The sequence below is a fragment of the Stomoxys calcitrans genome, chromosome 3, assembly GCF_963082655.1.
Source record: "Stomoxys calcitrans chromosome 3, idStoCalc2.1, whole genome shotgun sequence".
Classification (NCBI taxonomy): Eukaryota; Metazoa; Arthropoda; class Insecta; order Diptera; family Muscidae; genus Stomoxys; species Stomoxys calcitrans.
In genome coordinates this window covers 195,596,222-195,621,829 of record NC_081554.1, presented here as the reverse complement: position 1 = coordinate 195,621,829, position 25,608 = coordinate 195,596,222, and the positions used below count along the sequence as shown (strand labels likewise).

The 25,608-nt window shown below is 36.2% G+C and overlaps 2 protein-coding genes across 3 annotated transcripts in view; both read left to right on the top strand.

Moving 5' to 3' along the window:
- The first annotated feature begins 534 nt into the window (after positions 1-534).
- LOC131996405 (uncharacterized) lies at positions 535-5,026 on the top strand. The gene is made up of 2 exons (XM_059366077.1): positions 535-581; positions 3,834-5,026. The coding sequence occupies exons 1-2, from the start codon at positions 565-567 to the stop codon at positions 4,645-4,647; spliced, it is 831 nt and encodes a 276-aa protein (XP_059222060.1). The 5' UTR covers positions 535-564; the 3' UTR covers positions 4,648-5,026.
- A 5,902-nt stretch (positions 5,027-10,928) lies between these two features.
- Positions 10,929-25,608, top strand: part of LOC106082157 (scavenger receptor class B member 1) — a 92,013-nt gene continuing 77,333 nt past the window's right edge. Inside the window, exon 1 of one of the 2 annotated variants that reach the window (XM_013244689.2) lies at positions 10,929-11,023. In XM_013244689.2, the coding sequence (XP_013100143.2) occupies positions 11,005-11,023 (19 nt within the window). In that variant the 5' untranslated portion in view covers positions 10,929-11,004. Of the gene's footprint in view, positions 11,024-15,056; positions 15,097-25,608 lie in introns of those variants that run through there. The other variant, XM_059366076.1, reaches the window with a different exon arrangement.

The window sequence follows — 25,608 nt, the reverse complement described above, 5'->3', positions numbered from 1 at the left end:
CTCCTTCTATTCTTTCGCAGTTGAGCGAAGACCTTTGGGGGCGTTTATGAAGTAAATGTCAGTTGACAGCTTGGTTTGACGGTTATGGTCTCCACTGCACCCATCGTTTCACGTGTGAATGACAAGTATGCCAAAATTGATTTGTGGAGTTTTAATTTATTAATTAAGTGGAATGAGACAAAATTTTAAGACTATATGTCGCAACAGCTTAGAGAGGGAGAATTAATTTGAAAGTGAATGATAGTGAAGACTACACTAATGAGTGTAACTAGTGGCGATTGAATGAACAAGTGCATATACATAGGAGAGCGAGAGGATTGATGCATACAGTTTGGCAGCTTGCTTTGCCCATCGAATTCATGAGGAGGAAGTGTCAACAATTTTCTGTCCACGAAAATTAGGTATACCAAGCCAGCGAAAGAGATTTGGCTCCGTACCATAAGGTGGGTCAGAACTTTGAAGTACTAAATATTTTGCAAGAATTATGAATTTTAACTGTAAATAAATATTTGGATCTGGAATTATAAATGACAGCTAATAAATAGAAGTTACTTATATTTGGAGATGAGCCAAAAACACAGGTACGTTAAGTTTGGATGAAAAAGAATAGTACGGTTTGGCAAACTCGGCAAAATATAAGTGTTATGGTAACCCCTTGAACGCTCATTTAATTGTACATGGAGAAATCCTTGCGGAATTCATCCAATCTTGGTCACGAATATTCTGCCGTACTTAACGAGTATTTACAGCTCGATCACATGACCTTGACGGATTCTAGTGAGATTACCGATGGTGCGCGGTATTTTTCGTTCTACCTCCCACATCATGCCGTTATACGACAGGAAAGTAGATCTACAAAAATTCGAGTAGTCTTCAATGCTTCGAAGAAGACTACTAGTGGTTTTTCCTTGAATGATGTACTTTATACGGGTCCGGCACTACAAAATGATCTTATGAACGTCATTTTACGATGGCGGTTATTTAGATTTGTGTTTGGAGGAGATATCCAGAAAATGTATCGGCAAATACTTGTCGATGAAAGGGACCATCAATATCAGAGGATTTTATTCCGGGAGTCTGTTTCTGATACAGTTAAAGATTATGCTTTGAAGACGGTCACATTTGGAGTTAATTGCGCTCCATATTTGGCGATACGGACACTGCTGCAGCTAAGTGAGGACAACATTCAAAGTTATCCTGTGGCCGCAGCTATCCTTAAAGATCAGACATATGTTGATGACATACTGTCTGGTGGGCATAGTTTGGAGGAAGCAAGGACAGCGCTCTTCGAGCTGAAATATGTACTGGAGTCAGCGGGATTTCCGCTCAAAAAGATTATGGCAAATAATACGAAGTTGCTAGAAGGAATTCCAAAAGACGATCTTTTTGACGAAGATTTTTTGATGTTTGAAGATAGTAGTGAGACGAAAATTTTGGGAATACGATGGAACGCTATGACTGACGACTTTTTCTATAGCGTTTGCGCTATTGATCTGCCTCCGCGGAATATCACAAAGCGAACAATTCTGTCTTTGGTGGCGAAATTGTTTGACCCAGCTGGATGGTTATCACCAATCATTATTGTTGCCAAGATGCTATTACAACAGTTATGGATTGATGGTACCAGCTGGGACGAGGAAGTCAGGCCGCATTCGTTGGAGAGATGGGCATCATTCGTTCAGAATTTTTGTGATATCGCCGATTTCAGAATCCCTAGATGGGTACATTGCACTCAGAATGAGAATGTTGAACTACACGGTTTTTGCGATGCTTCTGAGAAGGCATATTGCGCCTGTGTTTACATAAAGACGTCGAATGGGGACAATGGAAACTCTTCATTCCTCTTGGTGGCCAAGAGCAAGGTGGCGCCTTTGAAGACAATTAGCCTACCGAGGCTTGAACTATGCGGTGCTGTTTTGTTGGCAAGGCTTATAAAGTCTATTGGCGAGAATTTAAAATTTAAAGACTGCCATATTTTTTTGTGGTCAGATTCGACCATTACGTTGTCGTGGTTAAGAAAACCCCCCTTCGAATGGAATACCTATGTCGCAAATAGGATTTCAAGGATCTTGGACAATGTTGGAAATGCTAGTTGGATGCATGTTCCAAGTGGTGACAACCCAGCGGATATTGGGTCTCGAGGATGTACGGCCGTGGAGTTGAGAAACAGACGACTCTGGTGGAACGGACCTGATTGGTTGCTGAAAGAACCAACGGAGTGGCCAGAACAGCCAACATTAGCTGAAGTTAATTGCGAAAGGAAAACTAAGGCATTTACCATACAGAGCGACCAAGAGGACATTTTGGAAAGGTTCTCTTCTTACAATAGGGCATTGCGCGTCTATTGTTACGTATTTCGGTTTGCACAGAGATGCCAGCGCAAACCATTGTTGGAAAACCGGAAGGACTACATCACCGCTGCTGAATTATTGTTTGTGAAGTACCGATTGGTAAAATTGGCACAGATTGCGTATTTCCCTTCTGAATATAGGGCCCTAGAGAATAACTTACCTATCAGTCAAAAAAGTAGGCTGCTGACACTAAATCCGTTTCGTGACGAAGAAGGACTTTTGAGAGTTAACGGCCGTTTATCTGATTCCAACTTAAGCTTCAATGAAAGGCATCCCATTATAATGCCGGAAAGGGCTAGACTTTGCAAACTCTTTATAGAATTTACCCATAGGGTTTTACTTCATGCGGAAAATAACCTGATGCTTCGAGCAATTCGACAAGAATTTTACGTTATACGGTTAAAAAATTCTGTCAAACAGTGCGTTAGAAATTGCAAGATTTGTACGATTTACAAACATAGGATTCATAATCAAATCATGGCCGCCTTACCCCCTGAGCGTTGCACGTTTTCTTTACCTTTTACCTATACGGGTATTGACTTTGCTGGGCCGTTTGATGTCAAAACATCTCGATTGAGAAATTCAAAGATACAGAAAGGATACGCCGCCATATTCGTTTGTTTTTCAACACGCGCTATTCATTTAGAATCATGTTCGGAACTGACATCAGAGGCCTTCCTTGCAACCTTTGACAGGTTTGTTGGACGGAGAGGACTACCTGCTAAAGTATTTTCGGACAACGGAACCAATTTCGTTGGGGCCAGCCGGGCGTTACAAAGAGAGTATCGCCAGTTTCTTCAGAAGTCCGAAGAACATATTGTGAATAAATTTGGCTTACATGGGTTCACTTGGAATTTTATTCCGCCCCACGCACCCCACATGGGGGGGTTGTGGGAAGCCGGAGTAAAGAGTATGAAATCTCATATGAGGAAGACTGCTGGAAATATCAAATTTACGTTTGAGGAATTTACGACCCTACTGGTACGCATTGAAAGTGTCCTTAACTCCCGGCCACTTTCTCCAATAAGCGAAGATCCCTCTGAGCTCATTCCGCTGACGCCTGGGCATTTATTAAAAGGAGCACCATTAGTTGCTGTTCCGGAATGTTATTCAGACAATTTGTCGCTCATCAACCGTTGGCAAAAATTAAAGATCTTACAGATCCATTTTGCTAAACGATGGAAAAACGAGTACATCTCGGATATGCAAAGGCGGTATAAGTGGAAAACAGCTCAGGCTAATTTGAAGAAGGACGATTTCGTCGTAGTGAAAGATGATCTTTTGCCGCCAACAGAATGGCGACTAGGAAGGGTTGAAAGAGTTTTTATGGGTTCTGATTCCAGGGTTCGAGTAGCAGAAATCCGGACTCAAAATGGACTCGTCACTCGACCATTAACCAAGCTTTGTATTTTGCCAGTTGCCTGATTTATAAAGCCGTATTGTCTCTTTTCTTTTCAAACTTAACCCTAATTTCCTCAACAGCCAAGCCAAATGTCGAGTATGTTCAAGTCAACATCATCTGAGATTGTGTCCTGATTTTAATCGAATGTCAGTAGCAGCACGATGGGAAGCTGTCAAAAGCCGTGGCTATTGTTTTAATTGCCTTTGCCTATCACATACTCGGGAATGGTGTCGCTCTCGTAATAAATGTGAAGTATGTAACAAAGCGCACCACACTAAGCTTCATACCGACAAAATACAACAACAGTCAGAGGAAAACCGAAGTAAAAATCTGTCCAACCCGGTCACACAATGTAAGAACTCCATGTCGAAAAAGGAACAGGGGACTAGAAAACCAGTCCAAGAAAGACTAGGCAAAAAATTACCTACCAATGTTTTTATGCCAACCGCTTTGGCCAAAATTATTACAACAGAGGGACCCCAAAAGGCAAGATTATTGATAAGCTCCGGTCAAGTACAAACACTCATTGCAAAGTCGCTTGTACATCGTTTAAGTCTTCCAACAACTATAGCCGACGATAAAGAGTTCTGTATTGTGTATCTTCTGTCATACCACGACCATACGACCAAATTGCAGGTGCGCGGTTTAGTTAAAAACCACCTATCAATTACTATGCCACCAACATCATCCGATAAAAAATTCCAAAGCATATATGGCCACATAATCGACTTAGCCGATCCTCACTTTTATAATCCCAAGGATGTCGAAATAATTATTGGTAGCGACTTGGTGGCCTCCGTTCTACGGGCTGGTCTTATACAGACTTCAAAGAATATGCCAGTATTACAAAGCACCATTTTCGGTTGGGTGGTTTCAGGAGCTTGTACTCTCTAATTTTGCACTGCGGCAAGAGGTGGCGCCATGTTGAACTGTGTTCAACAAAGTAGGTTAAGTTTAATAATAAGTTAATAATGAATTACTCTTATAATGAATGTGGATTTTTAAATTGAATTTAACGGTTAAAATATTTGCTAGTTTGCATCAATGGAAACCCTTGGCACAATCAACCTCACCAAAGGCTAGAGCTTTCGCTCAAATTGCCCAATAGTTTCCATCTTGAAATAATATTCCAATTCACCTTGCGCTGAATTAGCCCTTTTGCTATGTATGAAATACTTTGTCTCTTCACTTAAAAAGAAACCAGCTTACTCTACGGTAAGAACGAAGCTCTTTACGGAGACCAAAAAATAAACTTTGAATTGCATAAACCTAACTCTGGCTTTTTCTATTTTTTTTGTTCTATTTGCATGGGTTTACAATTGTGAGTTTCACACTAAAATACAGTCCACTATTGCAGAAAACCTCACAATTGTACATGGACCGATTTGGTCCATTTACAATCCCAACCGACCTACATGAAATGAAAATATAAATGGAAGAATTGAATACATGTGAAACGTTCCCGACGATGGAGAACATTGTTGTTGTTGTATAATATTGTGTTGGAATATTTAATTATCCAAAGAAATAATAGGCATCGTAATATTAATTGACTGATATACAACAACCTAAGAGGACCCCTCCATGTGAATCAATACTTCGAGATATTATACGCGAAATGCTAAGATTGGTTTCCATTACGATGTATTACAATATAAATCTATTTTCCTCATTATACACTTTACTTTACAGAGACCGCACCGACAATTGTGTCTCCTGATATAGCTCCCATATAAACCGATTTCCCGATTTGATTACTTACAAGTCGCAATTTTTGTCCGATTTGGCTGAAATTTTGCATGTGGTATTCCGTTATGATTTCCTATAACTGTACGAAGTACGGTCCGAATCAGTCTATAACCTTATATAGCTCCAATATAAAACGAACTTCCGATTTGACTTCTTGAGCCCTTACAAGCCGCAATTTTTGTCCGATTTGGCTGAACTTTTGTATGGATTGTTGTGTGATGGCTTTCAACAACTGTGCCAAATACGGTCTTTCATCTGATATAGCTTTCATGTAAACCGGTCTCTCGATCATCCATGTTGCAGAAGTTTGGTATCTAGAATAAAATTATGCCCTTCAACTAAATACCAAATGGTATAGAACTAATGTGAAAAAATGAAAAGCAGCAAGTATGTCAAAACACCGCAGTTTTTCTATCAGTGAAAGAATCGTCGCTTAAAGTTTCCAGAAATATAATCCACTTGAAAACTCAGCTGATGAGTAAGGGCGCAATAAGTCAAGTCGGGAGATCGGTTTATATGGGAGCTATATCAGGTTATAGACCGATTTAGAACGTACTTGGCACAGTTGTTGGAAGCCATAACCGAACACTATGTTCAAAAACTCAGCTGACGATGATTGAAGTGCTTACAGACAGCTCGCCACTGGTTTTAGCAACAGCACATATTTTCTTAATTTTGACACGATTGTTTTTAGTTTTGTTACATACCTTAAGATGCTTCCGGCACGGGATAACTGTGAGCATCACACAGGCTGGAAATTTGAGCTCCAATCTACGTTATCACGGGAAGATTAGCTGGGAGTTACCGGTCGCGCCCACAGGTTGCGGATAGTGGTGTGCTCCAACTTCAACTGCAGACGCGGACAATCAGCGGTATCGAGTGGAGAGTCTCAGTGAGAGGCCGGGTGACACCGATGGCCATCACGTTCCCACAGCGTTCATTCGTACAGACCGGAACGAGCCCACTCGCCTACACACTAATAGAAAAATGGCGGTACCAATACCGCCTGGTATTATTTTGTTAGCACCACTGACAAAGAATTTTAATACCATTTGGTACCAATTCAACACCAGACAAAGAAGGCTATTAAGAATTGAGTGCGTGAAAAGCGGTGAAAATGGAAATAGTACACATTCTTAGGACATTCTACATCAAAAACATGATAGTCTCATGTATGGAAAACGATGCTGTGTTGGTGTACAGGGTGGCTGATGAATATTGCTACAATGATGAATATTGCTACATTTTTTTTTCGGTGTATGGAATACATTTTTCTTTTATTCATGTTAAATTAAATTATTAAATTAATTATTAAATTATTATTAATTAAATTAATTAATTAATTAATTAAATTAATTATTAAATTATTATTATTAAATAGAAAAAAAGTTATTACATTTTTTTTTGGTAGCGGCTTTCATCAGCCACCCTGTATTCATATTAAACCCACTTCTGGGAATCAATGGATATAGAATTAATTGCTGAATACAAAGAATTGAGGTTGGCCACGGTGTAACGTTACCTTTTGTGATTATTAACATAAATAATCAAAATTTAATTAGATTGAAATTATTTTCAAAAGTTTTTTTGGTTCATTAAGGGGTGTAATAATTAATAACGGTTTGGTAATAAAACCAATAACAGTCTGGTGCTAAAACCAACAACAGATTAGTATTAAAACCAATACTAACTCGGTAATAAGGCTAGTACCAAACGGTATTAACCATTTTAAGTGTCATCGTTACCATCCGGTATTGTTTTTGTACCGTACGGTGTTGCTTTACAATCAATACCGTATGGTACTGAAATGAGCACGTTTGGTATCAACTTTTCTCTGGGTGTAAGAAATTGACCAGAATTGCCACCTCTACATGCAAGTGTGGCTACAACAACTACCATACGATGAATTTAAACGGATGGTCCAACACAGGATAATATCCTGTTAAAATTGGTTTGAGCACCTTTTTTCTTTGAGTGTACAAATCGACTATATAGATGTCTAGTGTAACAAAATAGTAATTGGAAACACCTCTATCATAATCAAATGCACTAGTCGTATTTGTTTTGACATAGTAAAAATAAGGGTATCATCCAATCAAATTATGTGTTTGATGGTCTATTTTTACCTATTATAGATGCATGCCATTGCACCTTTTAGAATTTACAATATTCACACTTGCCCACACGTGAGTCAACATTTTTTTAAAACATCAATACTGATAACTTTCATTGAACTTGCTGTTCGATTGGTTGGAAAGGTTTGATTTGTTTTTGTAATTGGACCGGCGGTATTACTAACTCGAGTCCCATTTAGTGAGTGACAGAAATGGTGGATGCGTTTTAGTCATATTTGGATGCAAAATATGTATGTTTATAAGTGGACTGTCGTTGATTGGACTTTCACCCCCTACAGAAACCTAAATCCATAGAAGGATATATCCTGAAATGGAATCTCAATAATTTTTGTAATTTTTTGTACGAATATATTCAGAACTCCTTTTTAACGCCTTATCGGAAATTTTGTAATTCGTCTTTCATTATTCATTAATGTATCATGCTCCATTAGCTGTTGTTCACAGCGTCACACATGCGAAGCGAAAAATTCTTCCTGTACCTTGTTTACAAGAATATATGGACTGACTGATATAGTTAGATCGAATCAGGAAGTGATTCTAAGCCGATCGTATACTTATGAATGGGTCTAGCTCTTTCCTTTTTAGAGTTGCAAGCAAATGAACAAAGTTATAATACCCTGTACCACAGTGGTTGTATATGATAATGAATACCCAACAACAGTGAAGGTCTCAGAGTAATTAACTGATTTATTAGAAGAATTTATTCTTTATTGTCAACATAATATTCATTAAGCTGGGTACGATTTTTAGTGGGGCCTTAAACTTCAAACGTAGGATTTAGAAAGTTTTTTTCAAACCACTGCCGCCATCCAAATGGGAGTTGGTTTAATTTTAGGCCCGATCCGGCCTGAAATCTCCATCCTCCTCCACCATAGGAAGGGGGGTATACTAATTTAGTTATTTGTTACACATCGAAATATTGATCTGAGATTCAACAAAGTATATACTCTTGATTCTCTGACATTCCATGGCGATTTAGTCTTGTCCGTCCATCTGTCAAAAGCACGGTTAGTTTCGGAGAAGTGATGCTAGGCTCTTGAAATTTTGTATAAATATATTCTATTAGGGTAGGACGGTTGGGATTGTAAATTGGCCATATCGGCCCATGTTTTTATATAGCTACCATATATATCGATCTTGGATCTTGAATTTTTGAGCCTATAGACGGCGCAATTTTTATTCGATGGGGCTGAAAAAGACAGAAGTAGTTCTTTTCAGCAGGAGATACAAGTTTCAAACAGTGGAACCTGTGTCCTTGGGTGGAGAGAATGTTCCATTTACAGAAAGTGTAAAATTCCTGGGTGTTTTGCTGGACGGGAAATTGAACTTCAAATCCAACATTTTGGAAAGGGCAAGGAAGGCTACTCTTGCCCTATGCACCTGCAAGAGGGCCTTTGGTAAAAGTTGGGGGCTTAGACCGAGTGTCATGCATTGGGTATATGCTGTAGTTGTCACACCTATAATGCTATACGATGTTGTGGTCTGGTGGACGGCGCTTCAAAAATCCACCTACTGCTCAATACTTAACCGGATCCAAAGGATGGCTTGTTTGAGCATCACAGCCGCACTGAGGACGACACCATCGGATGCACTGAATTTATGCCTCTGGACATTGTGGCTACCCAAATTGCAGCGACCACTGCCGTGAGGTTAAGAGAGCTTTCTCATTGGTCATGGGGCGGCTGCGGACACTGTGCTATCCTTGATACAATATCCGATGTTCCAGGCAGTGTGGATTACACCCTACCTGAGCCGCTTTTTGATAAAAATGACTGTACCACTATTCCTAATAGAACCGATTGGAACGACTTTATCCCTGGTAACAGAAGTTACATAGACTTCTATACGGGTGGTTCCAAACTAAACGAGCAGATGGGCTTTGGGTGTATTCTAAAGATCTAGAACTGGTCATATCGAAGAGGTTACCCGACACACTGCAGTGTGTATCAAGCAGAGATCCTTGCAATTAAAGAAGTGGTGGAATGGTTAAGATATAATGTCATTACGACGATTGGCATAAATATCTTCTCAGACAGCCAGGCAGCCATTAAATCCCTGGAGAACGTATTTCTGAACACAAAAACCGCCCTCGACTGTCGCAGACCTCTCAACGAGATGGCTGAACAGTTCAAAATTCACCTGTTCTGGGTGCCGAGCCACAGAGATATCCAAGGGAATTGTAAAGCGGTTGAGCTTGCGAGACTAGGAACTAGCCTACACATTCCAGGGATATTGGCATCAGTGGGTATGTAAGCTAAGTTTTCAGGACCAGGCCCGAAGGACAACGAAATATAGATGGTCGCAAAGAGGGGGCTGCGTGCATTCCGAAACTATGTGGCCTAATCTAGACTTGAAGAGGTCTACTGCTTTGCTGTCATTGGCTAGAACAGACGTCTCAGTCATTGTGTCCGTCATGGCAGATCACTGTCTAATCGGAAAATATGCTGACAGACTGAGGGTTGCCAGCAACGACTTTTGCAGATCCTGTGAGGACATCGAAGAAGAAGAAACTATAGAACACCTACTGTGTGTGTGTCCCACACTAGCATTTGGAAGGAGTTCCACTTTAGGTTCTCATTTTATTGAGAAGCTGTCTGATTTAGCGCATGTGAACTATCACATGTTAATGGGCTTTTTAAAGTGATCTGGATGGTTCAACGGTAGGAACTAGAAGGCATCTTCCTTCTTCTGTCCCTGTGGTATCACAATGGACGAAAACGTCTAAGTGAGTCTGATGGCAGACTGCCACTTAAACCTAACCTAACCATGGTCCAAATAGGTTTATTACTTGATTAAGCTTATGACAAGTACGGTCCATCTGTATCTGTATTTCCTATATACGTATTTGAAAAAGGCATTCAAAGATCGTGTCAAATTCTATCCATGGCGGAGGGTATATAAGATTCGGCCCGGCCGAACTTAACGCGCTTTTACTTGTTTTCATCTACTTTTATTGGCACTACCCAATAGCCTAAATACGTATCATATAAGTTTGATTAAAAAATTGCTTTTTGGTCTTCTCCGCTTTAATTGATATTTAATAAGTTTCTTTCGGTTTTTTATAATAAATTGAAAAATTCTTATCTCTTACTAGTAAATGTACAAATATATGTATGTACAGACTCGCTAGATTGACTTATTTCGAAATTCGTTTTCACCACAACACAGATTTTTGTAAAAATATAATTTATTTAATATTTTTCAATCAATGACGGCGTTACTCAGTAAAGGAGAGAGCGCTGTTTTATTAATTTGGTTAATTGGTTAATCAAAATATTAAATGAACTAAAAGGAAAACTAAAAAAATTTAGTTAGAGAAAGAACTACAAATAAAAAAAAAACAAAAAAGTGAAATTTCAATCAAGTTATGATAATTGTAATTAAACGTAAGTTACCATACATATTAAGTGAATAAGATAAAAATTTTGGCCATGAAAAATGTACAGGCGAATTTCAATCAAATAAAGTGTATATCTTAAAATGGTAAAAAATGTGATTTAAAAATGTGAATATTTGTATTTTTATTACAAAGAGCCATTTTTGTACAAATCCTTTTAGTTTACCTTATTATTTTATATTCACAATTCTGTACCTCAATACATCTTTAAGGGAAAAATTTATATGGTATTTAATTAATTTGTCCGCAAAATTATTAGTTTTATTAATCGGCTTGGTGAAGGAACGTTTTTTATCAATTCCTACAAATCAGAATTTCTGTGCCTAAAATTTATTTTTGGATATATGTAGATATATATTAGCTAGTTCAATTGTACTTTGTTATCTCGCAGGTTACTCCCCTTCTTTTTGAAAACACTCAATTCACCCAATTATTAATTCGTACTACTACTATTTAAGCCGCATTAAAAAGGATTATAAAATTTTAAAAACAATTGGCAAAAAAATTATTTTTGCAAACTTAAAATGTTTGTAGCTCCTTAATTATGCTTGAATAGCTCATCATAATTCCTACTTGGACAAAAATATATATATGTACTGCAAAATCAGATATAAAGGCACATTTTATATTAAAAGTCCCAACTTTCCAATCCTTATTCTAAAATAAAAAAAAAAATTATCACTGCTTAGCCAATATGATTATCTTTGTGCTTACTTAATACCCTGTAAATATAAACTTATGAGATGTTTGCAAAGCGCCATCTGAATTTTATTTGAATATAACACGTGTAATTTGGCAAAGGATGGAACAGTGCGTGCAAAATTCACTTGAAGCAAAATAGTTTCTTTGTAGGCACATTAGTTGTAGAAGTCCAAAATTTTTCAACTTAATTAAAACATGCTTGAATATTATTAATCGAATTGCTACGTTATTACCAAGATTTGTATTAGAGTGTAATAGCTTTGGAAAACTTTGTGTCCAAATGTTAAATTGCAGTCTAACCCCATTTTCTAGCAGATCTCGTTAAAGTTCTTGAATACTGCGATTGTTTACATTTTGTTTAGAAATAGGCATGTTTTTCTTACTGACAAACTCTAATCGGCATCTTACAACCTCTACGTTATCAGGCAGCCTTGTGCTCCTTCCAGTCTTCAACACATTTTGATTAGACGCCATCATGCGTCAGTAGCAGTGGTTACAACAATGATCACTTAGTTCAAAGGTGCCACTTAAAAGAGCGCATTGGTGCTTTGTTTAATTTATTAATACTTAAATAAAATAATAATACTCAATAGCAATGAAGACAGCACTTTAAAGATAACTAAATATTGTGATTAAAAACATTTTGAGGACATGAAACTATAACAATTAAAAAAAGTTTTGTTTTTACCTAATGGCTATTGGGACGAAAACAGAGGAATGTAAAAAGAACATAAATATTGCTAGGAAATAGTTGGACAAGTCTGGCTAGCCAGGTTGAATACGGGAAATGTGGTTAGAACCAATAGACATTGGAGCGTTTCCCGTGCATTAGGCACAGTGCTTATACCCAGCCCTCGCAAGGTTCCAATGATTGTTGTCGGAGTTTATTTCGGACTTGAACCAACTCAGAGGCCCAACATGGAATGGAAGAGGATTAATATGCGTAAAGCACAGAATTCCTGACATGCTTTTGATGTTTCTTGCTAGAATTTGTAGAGCGCACAGTAAACCGATAAGTGGTTAAGGTGTATCTCTACATGGCAATAGGACGAGTTAAATCACGAACCATTTTTTTGCTTAAATTTGCAATTCTATTACAAATGCAGTTGAATCTTAATTATCCGGCTTGATCGGAAACGAGTTTAGTACCGAAAATCGAAAATTCGGTAAATAGAGGTTTTTTCTTAATGTGCTCATATTATTTTATAGACATCGGAGTGTTTTCAGTACCTTATACCATGTTCAGATCCAAGCAGTTTTGAGCAAATGGCCTGAAAATTACTCGTTTTTCCTTTACAATTCATAAGGGCAAAACGACTCGTTTGCCACAACAACGAAGGCATGTGAGCTCAAAAAAATGCCTAAATTGTGCTTAATAAACACAGTCCTGAATAATTTAAAAAAAAAATAAAAACCGAATCTTTTCCAAAAAAATTTATAGAATAAACCAAATTTTTACAGATAAAGTAAGACAAAATAAGTCATAACAATAGTGCATCATAGCATTTATGTTGGAGTGTGAAAAAATGCAATTTTCAAAACATCCCAACTAAAGTGAACGGTTGAGATGTTTTTCAAAACGACATAAGCAAAACGAGTCAATGTTGTAATAGCATTAGGCACAGTGGCTATACCCAGGCCTCTCAAGGTTCTATTGATTGTGATCAGAGTTTATTCCGGACTTGAACCAACTCAGAGGCACCACACGGAATGGAAGGGGATTAATATGTGTAAAGCACAGAATTTCTGAATTCATTTTGATGTTTCTTGTTAGAAATTGTCGAGCGCCCAACAAACCGATTAGTGGTTTAGGTGTATATCTACATGTCAATACGACGGTTTCAATCACGAACTGTTTTTATACCCACCACTGAAGGATGGGGGTATATTCATTTTGTCATTCCGTTTGCAACACATCGAATTATCAATTTCCGACCATATAAAGTATATGTATATATTCTGGATCGTCGTAAAAATCTAAGACGATCTAGCCATGTCCGTCCGTCTGTCTGTTGAAATCACACTATAGTCTTGAAAAATAGATATATTGAGCTGAAACTTTATACAGATTCTTTTTTGTCCATAGGCAGGTTAAGTTCGAAGATGGGCTATATCGGACTATATCTTGATAAAGCCTTCATATAGACCGATCCTCCGATTTAAGGTCTTAGGTCCATAAAAGCCACATTATTATCCGATTTTGCTGAAATTTGGGACAATGAGTTGTGTTAGGCCACTCGACATCCTTCTTTAATTTGACCCAGATCGGTCCAGATTTGGATATAGCTGCCATATAGACCGATCCCATAGCCATATAGACAGAAATTTGGGACAATGAGTTGTGTTAGGCCACTCGACATCCCTCTCCAATTTGGTTCAGATTTGGATATAGCTGCCCAAATCAGATTTTGTTGAAGTTTGACGCAGTGACTTATGTTAGGCTTTTCGACATCGGTGTGGTATATGGTTCAGGTCGGTCTATATTTGGATATACCTACCAAAAAGTCCAATATTTCGTTCTACAAAATTGAACAATGACTAGACCACTCAATGTCCGTGCCGAATTTGATCCAAATCGGACCATATTTCGATGTAGCTGCTAAGGGACCATACATTATGCATTTTTCACCGTATTAGGACGAAAGGTGGTTTACATATATACCCGAGGTGGTGGATATCCAAAGTCCAGCCCGGCCGAATTTAACGCCTTTTTGCTTGAATTTGCAACATAATCCGATTACAAATACAGTTGAACCTTGTTCATCCGGCTTGCTCGGGACTGAGCATAGTACGGAAAGTCGAAAATACGGTTAATAGAGGTTTTCTTCTTTATGTGCTCATTATACTCTTTTGCTGTTGGAGCCATTTCCGAACAAACACCTGGACCGATCCACTTTTAATTACAGACTTATGAGTAGTTTGAAACACAAAATAAAAGGGGGAGTCCCAGAACTTTACAACAAACAATCATGTGTGTTGTGCACGGATTATAGAGGTAGGCATGGTTAATAATTACAAATCGGATAATACAGTTAAAGCATAGTTAATAGATGTCCAAATCCAAAAGCACAGCATGCCGGTTAACAAATGTAACCGGTTAATAGAGGCCAGTTTAATCGAGGTTCAACTTTATGTATTTTTACTTGTTTAGGGAACACTGATTTTATTGTTTTCTTTTCCTCAATATGGCATTTCTACGTATAAAAATTTTGACCATTGTATGGTAGACTTATGCGAAAGTGTTTGGTGTTAGAAAGCTAATAAACAAAAAAAGAAATAGGAATAAGGTGTCATGTGCGAAATTGTGAGATATTGCAGACAAGAAACGGCGACTGATGAAAAGAAAAAAAATTTGGAAAAGTAAGTTTAAAAATAAAAGTAGAGTAGTTATAATCTTACATTTAATATATTTGTGAGTAAAAGAGAGTGTTAAGCTGTCATTGATATTGTAGTGTTGACAAGCAATATCTCTCTGTTATATACAACAACAACCAACATCTCTTCCCACCCACTGCAAAATAGGCAATAGATAAATTATATATAGATAAAGAATTTCAATTTTGCACACAGACTAGCGTGGCGCTTGTGAATATAGATAATTGAGTATTATCAAAGAACATTCCGCAAGCAGAATTCTGCTCTCAGTGACATGCAGTTTGCTAGCTTGAAAAAAAAACGGAAATACCTTCTGCTCCCAAAGCGCATAATATTCATAATTTTTATTAAATTTCATTGTTATTATTGTCTTTCATGTTTACACTTCCATTTGAATTATGCAATAATAATAATAAAGCCCTCGCTTACGTTAAATGATAATATCATTCGATTTGCATTACTCCTGCAATCAAGCGTGGAACATTGTCTATGCAATCGACATCATTTTGCCAATGGAACGCTGAACTTGAAATATCACATACAGAAGAATGAGCGATCCATTCATTCAGGCATTCGTTCGTGTATTCATTGATATGACACATATGAAATAACACGACTGGTCACTTAAATATGTTACAAGGTTGGTAAAAGCACAGATGAATGCGTATGGGAATATTCTTGATTCATTCATGTAGAGCTGAAAGAGTGTTTGCTCCATTTCATGTTGATAAGAATTAGCCGGGGAGCCATTGCTTCCTGCTATCACATGTTTCCAAAGAGATTAGTGTCTATTTCCCTTGGGGAAACAAAGAGAGAAAATAGCATTCGTAGTAAGTTGTAATTTACACATGTGAACATATTCACAGATTATAATAAACTTTCCATGAAATTTTAAGGCATTTAAATCTAATAAAAAGTTAGGCCTCTAGGAGCTCAAGCAGTCAAATTTAGGCATTTTTATTTCATTTTTAGTGTGGTTGTTTCATGTCATGAATGTAAATAAAATTTTTGCTAAATCGGGAGAAAAATGGGTCGTCTAGGTCAAATCGTAGGACCGGTTTATATGGGGACAATGTATGTACATATATCAATTTAAGAATTTAAGTGGACCGTATTTGGACGTGGGTATTGTAGGACATGGGTGCTGCACTGGAGGCAACCGTAGCGCAAAGAATAACATGTCCGCCTTTGACGCTGCACGCCTAGGTTTGAATCCTGGCGAGAACACCAGAAAATAATTGTCTGCGATTGTTGTCTATGTCTCCACTGGAAAATAGTTGTGTAGACTAAAAGATGGCGACAAACATCTATATATAATTTTGTCCGATTTTTAATTAATTTTTTGCTAGTAAGGTACATATGTAAAATTTATCTTTTTTTTTGACTGTTTGCGCTTTCTCTTTTGGTCTTAAAATCTTATTTAGATTCCATTGATGTATATTGCCCGGCTATAGACAATTTCGTTCAATGCTTTCTATTCAAAGAATAGCACAGCAAAGAACTCTCAAAAGTAAGGTAAAATGCGTGACGTTGAAAAGCAATGCACCGTGACCCATTTGACAAATTTCCTGCTGATGATGATTCTGGCGAATCAGAAATCGCGATACAGAAAATTGGTCAAATGCTTTTGAGCAACACCACACATTTTGCCTTACTTTTGAAAGTTCTTTGCTGTGCTTTTCTTTTAATAGAAATCATTGAACGAAATGGCCCATAGCCGGACAATATTCTGCAATGGCATTTTGACACTACGTGCAAAATTTTAGCTCAATCGGATAATAATTGTGGCTTCTAGGGGATCAAGAAGTGAAACTGAAGGATCACTTTCTATGGGAGCGATATCTAAACATGGGCCGGTTTGGCCCATTTGCAATCACCAACGACCTACATGAATAAAAATATCTCTGCAAAATTTTAACAGGATAGCTTCTCATGATTTCAATCATAATTTCGACAGAAGGACATGGCTAGGTCTCAGGATGTTGAGGTCGCAGATCAATATTTCGTGGTGTTACAAACGGATGGTATACCCCATCCTATGGTGTTGGCATAGATAAATCAGATATAGATAAAGAATTTGAACTTCGCACGTAGACTGGTTGGTGGCGCTCGAGAATATAGATAAGAGCTGCTTGTTTTGGAGAGAAATGAGATAATTACCGACACCTATAAGCTCGACATTTGCTGTTAAATTTTGAGAGCACAAAAATTTCTCTGTCATCCCAATCCTTTTTGGTGTTGGTAATAAAAAAATGTTGTTCCCTTTGAAAAAATTTTCGTTAGTTTTATACCCAAGAAGCATAATTTCAAAATGGGGTGTTTATCTCTAAGTTAAAGTCGGGCACAATTTTTCATATTAAATTTCATTCGCTGGTGTCTAAATCTAATTTTACTTTGCAAATGATACCCAATCTCTTCTTATCCAATAAAAACACATTTTTAATCTTAGCACCAAAAGAAATATTTTTATCATACCGTATTGAGAGTGAAACCCTTTTTTGTACCCACCACCACAGGTTGGTGATATATTCTTGATCGTTTTGAGATTCTAAGTCGATCTAGCCACGTCCATCCGTCTGTCTGTAAATATCACGATAGCGATCAAACAAATATAGATATCTGCTTAAAATTTTGCACGCATACTTCTTATTTGTGTAGACCATTAAAGATTGCAAATGAGCCATATCGGTTCAGATTTGGGTATAGCTAGCATATAAAGGTATCCTTTGACTTTACTTCTTTAGCCCCTGGAAGATTAAACAGTTTACATCATGCCTACCATACGGTATGTTTTCACAAACAGTGAGGTAAACAAAAATACGCTGATAGAAAAAATACGGTACTTTGTCTATACCTGCTGGTATTATTTTATTTCAATACCATTTGGTATTATTTAATTTCAATACCATTTGGTATTCCTGATAACCAGATGAAGATGGTTATTAGGAATGGCGGATCAATGTTAAAAGTCTTTTTTTTATCGCGTCAAATGTTTTCTTAGTCTTTAACGATGCTTTCACCATCATTAAAAGATCTTACTTAAATAATAAGTCGAAAATATCTTACATAAAAAGAAAAGTTACTACTTACTTAATAATAAGACGAAAAGTTATACTAAAATTTAAGCAAAAATTCTTTAATATAAAAAAATATTTGAAAAAAAAGACATATTTCCTAAAATGTATAAAATGTGGACTTTATAAAGTTTAACAAAACTTTAAAGTTGGAACAAAAATTTCTTCAATGTAAAAGTTTTGAAATTTATTTTTTGCAAATGTTGAATAAACCTGAATCCATGTATAGTAAAATGTATTTCAACCGTATAGGTAAACATTTTTGACTTATAATTTGTCCTATCTATAGCTATATACGAATATTAAGAAAGTCGAGTGTTTTTTTTTCTCAAATGTACATCATTGCCATTTTTAAGACGTTCATCCCTAATGGATTCTTAGCTAATTGAACTTTAATGGAAAAAATATGAAAAACAACTATAATGATGATTTATTTCAGAACATTATCGGGTATGGGTTACAGTTAAAACTAATTGTTATGAGTTGCATTGGGTCATAAGTAACATTTGTATCATTCGGAATATTTCAGTATCTGATAAATCGTGGTGCACTCTGATTAATTGGTAGCTCATGTTGACGATTACAACTAGGTATCACTTTCACCAAGCTATCCTTCTATTGTGCTTGATTAGGAGATCTAAAATCGATTTGTAAAATTTAATTGTTGAGTGATTCCTAAGCTGCACAGAGAGAAATGATTGAAATTTTATCACTTAGCTGAGTTTGTAGAGTACTAGGATAACTAGTGCAGGGATTGTTTAAATCGCTTCATAACCTGATATAGCTGTCATATAAACCCATCTTGGGTCTTGACTACTTGAGCCTCTAGAGGGCGCAATTATCGTCCGATGTGGTGTTTTTGTATCACTTCCAGTAACTGTGCTAAGTATAGTTCAAATCGTTTCATAACTTGGTATAGCTGTTATATAAACCGAACTTGGATCTTGACTTCTTGAGCCGCTAGAGGGCGCAATCCTCATCCGACTTGGCTGAAATTTTGCATGAGATGTTTTGTTATGACGGTACATAACCTGATATAGCTGTCATATAAACCGATCTGGGATCTTGACTTCTTGAGCCTCTAGAGGGCGCAATTCACATCCGATTTGGCAGAAATTTTGTACAACGGCTTTTCCCATGACCTACAACATACGTTTTCACTTTGCACGCTCTTGTTGATCCTATTACATATCTGTTATGTGTAATAAATTTATTTCTTAATCCATAATTAGCTTTTTTTTCTGAGTGTATTGCAAAAAAAATTGTGTTAACTGAAATCAATGGCTAAGTTTAATTTCAATTAGTTGTGGAAAATTTTAAGGCAAATTATTATTTAGTTGCTTATTATATATAAAAGAATGTATGCATAGTTGCTGGGATGTTGCAAAAATCCATGTACGTAGGCAATGAAAACGATACTTGTTATAATATAATTTCCTTTTTTATATTTCTAATTAGACTACGTCATGAAGCCAATCAAAGCTGTGGAAACCACCTTCTTTGTAAAAAATTCAATAATTACTGTTTTTGCAAATATTTTGTTTTGACAATTGAAACTTTTCAATATTCTTGTCATAACTGAAAATTTACTTCTTCATGTTTGTAGTATTGGAAACTGTTGGATATATTATGTAAGTTTGTTGAGATCTTATTGTTTTATGTTACTTTTTCAGGATTTCATCAGCATACAGCCATGCTTGAGAACCTCAGTTATTTGTTCAGTTAAAAACTATAAAAAAGGCAAAGTGTACTGCACTGGGCTTGCTTCATGAATCATAATTTAGACACTTAGATACAACCCGTTATCAACATCATTCGCCATAATATTATCTTCTGATTTTAGTTAAATCCCATAAAAATTTTTGAAAAATAACAAAACAACAAATTGTTTTTATTTTTCAAATAAAACACTCGTTACTTCTCTAATGCAAGAAAAAACATAGTTAAGTAAAACCTGTAAGGAAAGGCAAAAGTCGGAAGGAGCCGACTATATAATACGCTTCACCACCGAGTCTACATAATGCTTATATCCAAAAAAATGATATATATGGGTGTTTTATCTAAATCTAATTCCATATAGATGAAATTTTGCACACGTATTGGGATGTCAATTAAAACATCTCACGAAAAATTTTGTAGAGGTCGGACCAAAATTGTAGCTACTACAGTCAAAACGATTAAAAGATATATATGGGAACTTTACCTAAATCTGGTTCAATTTTGGTGACATTTTTTGCATGTAGTGCGACGTCAAATAAAACATCTCCTGCAAAATTTTGTAAGGATGGGACCAAAATTGTGGCTTCTACAGCTTTAAAAGGGCATATATGGGAGCTATATGTAAATCTGATCCGATTCTAATGAAATTTTTGCACACATACTAGAAAGTCAAAAAAGCACTTCGTGCCAAATTTGGTACAGATTAGACGAAAATTGTGCCTTCTACAGCCTTAAAAGGCCATATGGGATCTAGGATATATATGGGAGCTATATATAACTCTGATCCGAAATTTTGGACACAAGCTAGGACGTCAAAAAAGCTATACCTAAATCTGAACCGATTAAGATGAAATTGTGCACACGTCACACGAAACATACCATGCTAAATTTAATAAAGATCGAACCAAAATTGTGGCTTCTACAGCTTTAAAAGGGCACATCGAATAAAAGATATATCAGGAGCTATATCTAAATCTGAACCGATTTCTTTTCAAAATCAATAGCGTTCGTCCTTTGACCAAAAAAAGAGAAAATCGGACAACAAATGCGACCTGTTCCTTGATTACAAGAATACATAGACAGACAGATGGACGTAGTTAAATCGAATCAGGAAGTGATTCTAAGTCGATCCGTATACTTATCGATGGGTCTAGCTCTTCTCCTTCTTGCAAACAAATGTACAAATCTATAATACCCTGTACCACAGTCTTGATGTAGGGTATAAAAACTTTTCAATACAAATTATTATAAAAGTTAGTATCACAATGTTCTATGTCATGTTTTTCCCATTTTATTTGATGATAAGTGATTAAATTCATGGCAATTTAATAGATCACCCTTTTATCGGAATAATTTAAATCACTTAAAATTTTACCTTATAGCAAACTTTTTCAATTTATTTTAACGGTCTCAACGACTAAGGTTCAATGTTTTAAATCAAATTTGGTATTTAAAAATAATTAGATGTAATTTAATGTATTTTAGCACCAACTTTAATCTTCAGTCTTGGCTAAGCGCTCACTTGCCACTTGCTTTAAGTTTTTACATGTAACTACAAAATTGCTATTAAAATTGCATCAATAATAATAAAAATTAATAATCATATTAAAAGAAATTTCTAGATTTTGACTTTTAGGATCAAAAATATTATTTTTTTTTTGAAAGAACTTTGAATAGATGTTTGTTTTTCCTTTATGTTTTCGGATTGAGAACGATGTTGTCCTCGAGTTTGATAAAAGCTAATGTCAGTGATTGCCTGTCAGTGTACAGAGGCCAATTGGTCCCAAATTTGTTATCAGTACCTTTCATTTCACGATAAAGCTCGATAGAGAGACCTTGTTGATGGCCTATGTTCTCACTGAACAGTTTACTATTGGTCATATTTTATTGTAATATATATAATATATATTTTTGTATATGTATATATATACATATATATTATGTCGACGGTATTGTATACATATATATGTATACATTTATATTATATATATGTATATTGAGTCTGCACCCCTCATCCCCTTCATAACTTCGATGCAATATCTTTGAAGTTTGTGCCACCCTGCCCGAACATAAATAAAATAGTTGTAATCCGACTAAGGTATGAAAAGATAACAGGAGCAGATGGATTACCAATAGCACGTTATATTTTTATTATAGTGCTAGTGGAGGCCACCTCATTTCCCCCTATGGCGCTGAACGCCTGGGTTCGAATCCTGGCGAGAACTACATAAAGAATTTTGCACTGTTCGTTGTCCCCTCCTTTTATACCGTGAATTCCATGGACGATACGTCCGTTCGTCTGTTGATGTACATGGTCGGACATGCCTAGACCAGCTTAGACTGAAGAATATGCTGACATACATACTTCATTGGGTCGCAGATCAATATATCTAATTGTTACAACGAAATGATGAGATAAGTGTGCCTTCATTGTATGGTATACACAAATCCGTCACAGACTTTTTTAGACCTTTTGCAGTTTATTGTTATAACGGTATATTGTATACCCTATACTCTAGCGACAGATCAAAGTCCCTGGAGATAATTGAATACACAACCCATGCACTAGTAATCCTAGCACTCGACAAACTCAGCTAAGTGATAAAATTTTAATCATTTTTTTCCGTGCAGCTTTGAGTAATCACTCAACAATTAAATTTTACAAATCGATTTTAGATTTGCTAATCAAGCACAGTAGAAGGATAGCTTGGTGAAAGTGATACCGAGTTGTAATCGTCAAAATGAGCTACCAATTAATCAGAGTGCACCACGATTTGTCAGATGCTGAAATATTCCGAATGATACAAATGATACTTATGACCCAATGCAACTCATAACAATTAGTTTTAACTGTAACCCATACCCGATGATGTTCTGAAATAAATCATCATTATAGTTGTTTTTCATATTTTTTCCATTAAAGTTCAATTAGTTAAGAATCCATTAGGGATAAACGTCTTAAAAAATGGCAATGACGTACATTTGGGAAAAAACACTCGATTTTCTCAATATTCGTACATAGCTATAGATAGGACAAATTATAAATCAAAAATGTGTACCTATACGGTAAACATTTAACAAAACTTTATACCAACTTTAAAGTTTTGTTAAACTTAATAATGTCCACATTTCATACATTTAAGGAAATATGCTGTGTTTTAAAATATCTTTTTTATTAGGAAATTTTTGCTTAAATTTTAGTATAACTTTTCGTCTTATTATTAAGTAAGTAGTAACTTTTTGTCTTATTGGGAAGCAAGTATTAACTTTTCGGTTCTATTATTAAGTAAGTGAGAACTTTTCTTTTTAAGTAAGATCTTTTCGACTTATTATTTAAGTAAGATCTTTTAATGAATGTCAAAACATCGTTAAAGGCTATGAAAACTTTTCACGCGATGAAAATATTTTTAACGTGGCTCCGCCATTCCTAACAATCATCTCCGTCTGGCATGAAATAAATACCAAATGGTATTAAAATCAATGTTAATATAATAACACCATATTTTATTGTAATACATTTAAAAACCTTAAATAAATATATATTTAATATTCTTGCCTTAACAAATATTTTTGATATTTTAAAACCCTTCACTATAGGATGGGATTTTCGATAACTCCCGAGTTTTAGTTTTTATTTATTGAAATTTTGGCCAAGATAGGCTTCGTATTTTGCAATTTACAAAGAAATTTGTGGTTAAATTTTCAATTCTATGAAGGTTTTGGATTTGTCTATAACGACTTTACCGTAACAACAATTTTAGCCAAATGGAATAAGAATTGCGAACGTTAGGGGCTCAGAGAGTAAAATAGGGAGATCGGTTTATAGGGGAGCTGTATCAGGTTATAGACCGATTCAGACCATGTTTGAGGCGTATGTTGAAGGTTATGTAAGAAACCGTTGTACAAAATTTCAGCCAAATTGGATAATAATTGCGCCCTCTAGAGCCTCAAGAAATCAAGATCCCAGATCGATTTATATGGCAGCTAAATCAGGTTATGAACCGATTTGAACCACATTTGGCACAGTTGTTGGAAGGCATAACAAAATACGTCATGTAAAATTTCTATTCCTAATTGGATAAGAATTGCGTCCTCTAGTGACTCAAGAAGTCAAGATCCAAGGGAGGTTTATATGGCAGCTATGTCAGGTTATAGACCGATTTGAACCTTTCTTGGCACAGTTGTTGGAAGTCGTAACCAACGTCATGCTAAATTTCAGCTAAATCGGATAAGAATTGCGCCCTCTAGTCGCTTAAGAAGTCCAGATCCAAGATCGGTTGATATGGCGGCTATATCAAAACATGGACCTATATGCCGCATTTACAATTCCAACCGACCTACAAGAAGACCTAATAAGAAACATTTGTGCAAAATTTCAAGCGGCTAGCTTAACTCCTCCGAAAGTTAGCGTGCTTTCGACAGACAGATGGACGGACGGACATGACTAGATCGACTTAAGATGTCATGCCGATCAAGAATATATATACTTTATGGGGTCTTAGACGCATATTTCGAGGAGTTTCAAACAGGATGACGAAATTATTATACCCCCATTCTATGGTGGTGCGTATAAAAAAGTGTATTTTTTTGGCATTTTTTGGTCAAAAAAAGTATTTCCATTGATTAATCTTTATTGAAAAAACTTGCTTTAATACCTTAGTTTTTATACCCATCACCATAGGATGGGGGTATACTAACCTAATCATCCCGTTTGTAACACATAGAAATATTCGGCTAAGACCACATGAAGTAAATGTACTCTTGATCGTTTCGACGTTCTGAGTCGATCTAGCCATGTCCGTCCCTCCGTCTGTCGAAATCACGACAGCGTTCGAACTCGCAAAGCTAGCCGCTTGAAATTTTGCACAGATACTTAATATTGATGTAGATCGTTGGGGATTGCAAAAGGGCCATATCGGTTCAGATTTGGATAAAGTTTCCATATAAACCCATCTCCCGATTTGACTCCTTGAGTCCTTACAAGCCACCACTTTTGCCCGATTTAGCTAAAAATTTGCGCATAGTGTTCTGCTATGACTACCAATAACTGTGCCATGTACGGTCTAAATCGGCCAATAACCTGATATAGCTCCCATATAAACCGATCTCCCGATTTGACATCTTAAGCCGCAATTTTTGTCCGATTTAGCTAAAATTTTGCGCTAGTGTTCTGCTATGACCTCCAAAAACTGTGCCTAGTACGGTCCAAATCGTCCCATAAACTGATATAGTTCCCATATAAACCTATCTCCCGATTATCCTTGTTCGGTTCCTAGAAGGTTAAATTTTTGCTCGTTTGAAAAAAGTTTGGTATGAAGAATAAAACTATGCCCTTCAACTAAATTAATTTTGTATTTATTTTTACCAGAATCGATGGTAGTGGGTCCCCAATATTCGGTCCGGCCGAACTTAGCACGCTTTTACTTGTTTTTGTTAATTTGATTGCAAGTTCAAAATCATTTAAACTATTTGATATCCCTTCAAGTATGCAACATTATTAGACAATGTTTAAGTAATGTCTAGCTGGTAGCGATAACGTTCGTATGGGAAATTTTCAATGTAATGTCTATATGAAAAACTATTCAATGTCATGGCAGTAAAAACATCTTCAAAGTTCATTGCCATCAATTTAATCTTCATAATTTAGCTTTGATTTTTTGCAGGGCGGCTTATGTCAAATAAAAGGAAGATAGACTTGAAAGAG